Source organism: Barbus barbus (genome assembly GCF_936440315.1).
Source record: "Barbus barbus genome assembly, chromosome: 37".
Lineage (NCBI taxonomy): Eukaryota > Metazoa > Chordata > Actinopteri > Cypriniformes > Cyprinidae > Barbus > Barbus barbus.
The window spans coordinates 6,899,749-6,906,064 of record NC_136715.1 but is presented as its reverse complement, the minus strand read 5'-3'; the positions used below and the strand labels follow the sequence as shown (position 1 = coordinate 6,906,064).

Here is a 6,316-nt window from a genome sequence, read left to right as displayed (position 1 = left end):
AGACACGCGGGGAGCCTTAACCTAATTCAACAGCTAGCGAGCATTAGAAACGCGATTCGTCTAAAACATGTAACTCAGTTGCAAAGACTGTAATAATAATCAGTTGTTTTCTGATTATTATTACTAAGTGCTCCACAAAACCTTAGGTGTGAGGCTGGAATATTTGTAACCTGACTATTGTTTGTCTGAAGGATTTGCATAGACTGCAAGTTTATGGGTTATGTAAGTGTTACATAAGGACGAACTGTGATGGGAAAAACAGCGAGGTTGTTTTTTCAGCTAAATATGTTCAAGCTCTCAAACACAGACAGGCATGATTTCCACAGGAAAAAAAAACTTTATTAATACTTTTTTCTTTAATGTATGTCAACAATACTTTTTTAAACAAAATATATACATCAAGCGACTTTCTCTTAGGTCCCAAAATAAAAAGTAAGTACCTCTTCCTATACAAAACTAATATATTGTTTTTAACATTACATTCACTTTCTTTTGCTTCTATGTAGAATAAAAGTGTAGATATCCACCATCATGTTTACTGCTTTAAACAGGTAAAGGCAACAGCATGAACCAAGATCTGTCCTAATTTGACCAGAAATGAACACAGAACATGATGCAGATCGAGTCTAGGTCCAAAGCTATGTACACAATCTCATGACATACAGCTCTCAGCTGTCTAAAACTCGTGAATGTATGTGTGGGTCACGTATCAAAAATACAGATGTACAAGTAGTATAAACAAAATAATTACACAATGCAGTTACCTCACAACAACTTCACTACGTGCACGAATGGATGACAAACTCAAAAGCTACAACGGAGCCGTGATTACATCACTCCCGTATTTACACGAGTGTCATGTCTCAGGAGTCGATGGCGTCCTCGTTTATGCAGGGAAACTCAGGACCTGAGGCTCAGGTCATCCAAAGCAAAGACATTTATTTGGTAGCATTCTAGTCTAAATGGGCGGTTCTTATCAGTTAAAGCAGTCACAGAAGCAGAAGAGAGTGGAGCTTCCTGAGCAAGCATCCACGGCACAGAGAAATGTCCAAAAAAGCAGCATCTACAGGGGTTATGCTTTATTACAAAAATGACTTTTTCATTTACATTCAACAAATGTAAAGGTGCTTGTGCAAAGTCTTTGTCATTGGGGGACCATCTGCACGTCACATTCTGGGTTATTGTTTTGTTTTTGACTTAAACATTCGGCGTAAGTGCAGAGAGCAGCCGTTCGCCCACCCCAGGTCCTTTGTCTCCAAGGACAGAGCTCACTGTCCTCATTTTGACCTTCAGTGTCTCGCAGTGCTGTGCACGAGGCCTCCTTCACCCGTCTGTGTCCATGCGGACTGTTCCATCTCTGGGTGTTTGTCTGCTGGTTGTGGAGGGAGTTGATAAGAGTGCGTAAGAGTTTATGTGTGTGTCTCTGCATTTGGAGGGAGGCTGTCGTACGTACGTCTGAGAGGAATCAGAACAGCTGTTTGCCGTACTTGAGGGCGCGTCTTTGAACTTTGCCTTCACGCCCCCTTCAACCAAACCCTCTTCGGGAGCTTATTCAGCAGGGAAGTCCACTCTCAAGACCAAGACATTCAGAGAGCAGGCTATCGCGGACCCCAGAGTGAGTCCTCAGTCTTTGGTTTCCAGGTTTAATGGGGGAACTTGTTTCAGGGCCTGCAGGAGTGCAGGAGAGTCCATAGAGGTCGGAGTGGTGACGGGGGAGCCCACTCTTGAGGACATGACCAGGGATGAGGGGAGTTTCTCAGGGGACATGCCCGCCGGGGAGCCGCCGAGGCCTTGGTACAACATGGGCATGGCTCCGGGGTACCAACACTTCTCCAGCATGGGCAAGTATGCGGCGGCTGCTCCATGTGGAAAGAGGTAGAAGGGCATGCAAAGGGGCTGGTGTGGAGAAAAACTCATGTAGGGGCTGTGGCCGCCCACTATGTCGGGCCCTGACAGAGATTCGTCTTCTGAAGAGTCGCACCTCTGCCGCTTGGCCTGTGGCTCATCCAGCTCCTCTTTAATGTTGCCGCTGTGCTTGAGATCTCCAGCATCTTTGCCGTAGTAGACTGACCGTTGGGCTTTCAGTTCACGCTTCTCGAGCTCACCCCCGTAGCCACTGTCGGTATCCGTATCGCTCCCACTTTGCTCACTGCTGTGGGGATAAGTCCTTTGAATGACGGGCACACAGTTTTTGGCGTGACCCTCTGCCGCTTTCGGCTGCGGGCTTGCCGGTTTCTCCCTGCTTTCTGGAACTTTGGGGGTGGGCTCCTCTAGACGAGGACTTGGCGGGCTTTGAATGAACTCAGACGCCACTTTTTGAAGGTGGTTGATTATGTGAGTGGGCGTCAGGTCACGCACGGTCTCCTTATTGGCCAGGAACTGAAGAACCTCCTTGGCACACAAGTGGAACCCGGAACGGAACATCTCCTCACTGTTTTCTGAGTGCCCATTGCCCTGTTCACCTGCAATAAAACCATAAGGGTTAGAAACCATGCCAACATTTTCCTTCACAACAGTCCTGTAAGCCAGATCATTCGCTGCGTTGCGCAAGCGTGTCTCAATTTCTTTATTTTGTAATGCACTCAAACACAAACCAATGGGGAGGGGAGGTGAAAAGTTCAGTGAGGCCGCGCAACACAGTCACACTTTTAGTGTGCCGCTCCTTTTGCATGATCGAAAACTCACCGATTTGCAGTCCATTCTGCAAGGAAATGATCTTCTGTTGCTGCTGCTCCAGCAGGTTGTTAAGAGCATTCACATGCTTGAGTGTGAGCTCCAACACAACAGCCTTCTCCAAGTGTCCCAGAGTCTAAAACAGGAAGAACCCAGATAAGCATGTTGATCTTTCTAATGCAACACTCTCCACAGCGGCTCAGAGAGGACAAACCTGCGCAGAAAAGGAATGGAGACACTCCTCTCCGCTCACCAGTGCATGCACGTGTGAGTGCAAGTAATATTCAAATATTCCACAAGACAATCTAACATGCTTTGTTGACGTGTGAATAATGAACTAAAGCCAGATTCACTATATGGAGTGCCGAAAGTTTACAGGTTGTATAAATTAAGAATGTATATCGAGAACATTACAGGAGGTGACTAATCCAAAAGCAGGAAAAACATGATTTATTCATGATCAACAAGCAGGTGGCGCTTTATACTACAACAAAGTGAGGTGAGCCGATCCACTCCCATATTACTTACAGTGAGTTTAAGGTGTTCGGGCAGCAAATCCTTCAACTGGGCAATGCACTCGTTTATTCTGTCTCTCCTTTTCTTCTCGATCAATCGATGAGGCAACTTGTATGTATCCTGGGGATTAGTTATTAAAATTTGATATTAATTTCCATGCAAAAAAAAAACCCCCAAAACATCAATAACAGACCAAAACTACTGAAATTAAAAGTGTGCATTATACATCTTCTTTAAAACACCAAAAGAGACTTATATCAAACAAAAGTGGCGAGTAAAAGTGTGCGCAATCATATTTGTGCGTAATTGCGCATTTCGTACCTTGCCGTCCTCACTGCGCTTCATTCCCCGCCGGGGCTTATACACATACATGGGAAAGTCCATTCTATAAAATATAATAAAATACAACCAATAAGAGATCTAGCTCCCCGAAAAGCTTCCAGACATAAATACGCAACAACTGAAGACTGACTTACCCTTGCATGTCAGAGATATCCAGCGAGGCGTGTTTGACCGTGCATGGGGGAGGCTGAGCACTGGTAATCCTTTCCATTTTACCCTGTTAATATGTCTTACTGATGTAAGAATAGGGTAGATTTTTTTATTTAAAAACAAAATACGTATATAAAAATAAAAAGCAGATCCGTTACTCTCTCATAAAAGTCCACATGTATTTTCCTCGAATAAAGTAGTTTTGGTTCCAGACACGGTGTCTCAAAACTAGGACGCAGAAGTGATGTTGTTGTGGAGGTGCAGGAGGTGTTTGTCGGCTCCGGTGCTGGTTAAATGAGTGTATGTGGGTGGATCTGAACTACGTGTTAAATAAACCCTGTGACTGCAGACAAGTCTCGAGCTCCAGTCACATGAGCCTCACGTGTGTGACGGCGCTTTCAGAGCTCAACCCATTAACAGCAGACCGCCCGCCTTCCCGTGTCCCGTGTACCACCATGCTGATGCTCTCTCTCTCTCTCTCTCTCTCTCTCTCTCTCACCCCCTGTGCGCACAATAACAGCTCGTCTCAGCGCCTTATCCTGTATTGACTTTAAGGCATATGTTATGATATAGACAATGTTTCAGAGTATTTTATCTAGACTACCTTACCGTCAAAAACAAAAACGGCACAAAAAAGATGTATTTACCGTCGTAATTATGACAGAACAACACAATTGAAAGAAATACGTGTGCAATAAATACATATTTATGTACGTATAATTATATCGATGTATACATTTTTACTTCAAATTAAACACATTCTTTCAGCAAATATTTCCTGAGCTGTGTTTACATAAAGGATGCAACAAGCACACACGCGCGCGCGGGTCTGAATGTGTGCGTGTAGTAGATTGAAGCTTCTAGAATTAAACGGATGTCAAATGAATAATGTCCAGAGCACCTGATGCTCCATCGATATAATGCAAGTATTCATTAACAAGATTCCCCTGACATGATGCTGGCACACGAGAGAGCACGGGGCCGTTGTCATGGTTACACAATAGTAGCAGATGCACGGGAACCCGCTACTTCACACCGGGACCATTTGTCGCTCCACGTGCAGCCGCTCATGGCTGTCTCGTGCTGCGGCTCGGTTTGTTGTGGCCCGTTGTACTCTGCGGCGGTCACGTTGAACTCCTCATGGCGGCGCAGGGAAAGGGCGGAGGACCGGCTGATTCCCCGGGACTGACGTCACCCGTTTATTTTAGTAAGCTACCGAGTGCGCCGAGGAGAAGCGTGCCAATGGCTGCAGCGGTGATTTCACGCGCTGTTTAACTGTAAATAACGTGCAGAATGATAAATAAAACGTGGCAAGATTTTTTGTTCTAAAGAGTCTAGAAATGAGGTAGCATTTACTTTGCTAGGTCCATTTTACAATATTTCATGCTGCTAAAATGAAGTATCCTACCACATTAACAAGAACACGTGTGATGCGATGTAATACCCTACATTATAATCAGCACAAAGTTAAGTGATTTTGCTTTAGGTTGTTTTCTCTCATTAAAATAACTTGTTCTATTTAACAGTTAATAAAATAATTAGTTGAATGTAAGAGTTGATTTATTTATAAAAATAGAATGTATTTAAATTAAAGCGAACACGTCGATTCATGTGACCCTCTGAATTCTGCACTGCGTTACTTAGCGATATTGAATATTTGATCGCCAACAGATTTACCAAGCTGTCATTAAAACATTGTATATACAAATAAAAAAATAAAGGGTAACAGGCCTATAGCAGTCGGCTTAACCCACGAGCCGCCACTGCACCCTCATTAAGGTTTCCTTCAGCACAGGCGGAGGACAGAGCCAGTGCATGATGAGACACTTCCTTCAGTCACAGAATGCATTGCCTATTTTGGTTGCACATGAAATCAAATGACAAAAGCAGATTTGTGATGTGTCCTTGAGGCTTTGGGTGTAACATAGGCTTGGTTACACTGTGAATACTGAGAAATATAAACCTGTGCTTAATATGCAGATAGTACTTGGAACTGACAGTCATACAGTCAACAACACACCATGACCCTAAAAAGCTAATGCAATAAACTACAAATGCAACGTGTTTTAAGTGGTTAATTTCACAATTGGACCTCATATTAGTCACTTTTATTGCATAACAAATTCAACAAGAATTTTAATAGGTCATTAGTCTTAAGCAGCCTGCTGTCCCAATGCCAATTCAGTTTCACACTGTTATCTGTCTTTCTTGGGTCGTTTTCTTCGTTTAAGGAAAGTCCCCTTATTTGACTGCAAATATGATAACCTAATAATAAATTTAGGTGTGTTATTATTGCTTTAAGAAAAGGAATGCTGTAAAGACGTCATCAGGGGACAATGTATTTTGTTTACAAAGTATATGTGTGTGTACTGTGTATATTTATTATGTATATACAAATACACACACATGCATGTATATATTTAAGAAAAATATTACGTTTATATTAAATATATTTATATATAATATAAATTATATAAATATATACATGTAAATATTTTCATAATATATATTCTATGTGTGTGTATTTATATATACATAATAAATATACACAGTACACACACATACTATGTAAACAAAAAGTTATTTTGGATGTAATTAATCGCTTGACAGGACACACACACACATATATATATAT

General features: G+C 42.5%; 1 protein-coding gene across 1 annotated transcript; it reads right to left on the bottom strand.

Annotated features, from left to right (window-relative positions):
* Positions 1–315: 315 nt before the first annotated feature.
* On the bottom strand, positions 316–4,072 carry LOC306857268 (class E basic helix-loop-helix protein 40-like). The gene is made up of 5 exons (XM_079397121.1): positions 3,666–4,072; positions 3,511–3,574; positions 3,202–3,309; positions 2,686–2,809; positions 316–2,462 (listed from the first exon to the last, which is right to left on the bottom strand). The coding sequence occupies exons 1-5, from the start codon at positions 3,740–3,742 to the stop codon at positions 1,624–1,626; spliced, it is 1,212 nt and encodes a 403-aa protein (XP_079253247.1). The 5' UTR covers positions 3,743–4,072; the 3' UTR covers positions 316–1,623.
* Positions 4,073–6,316: the final 2,244 nt, after the last annotated feature.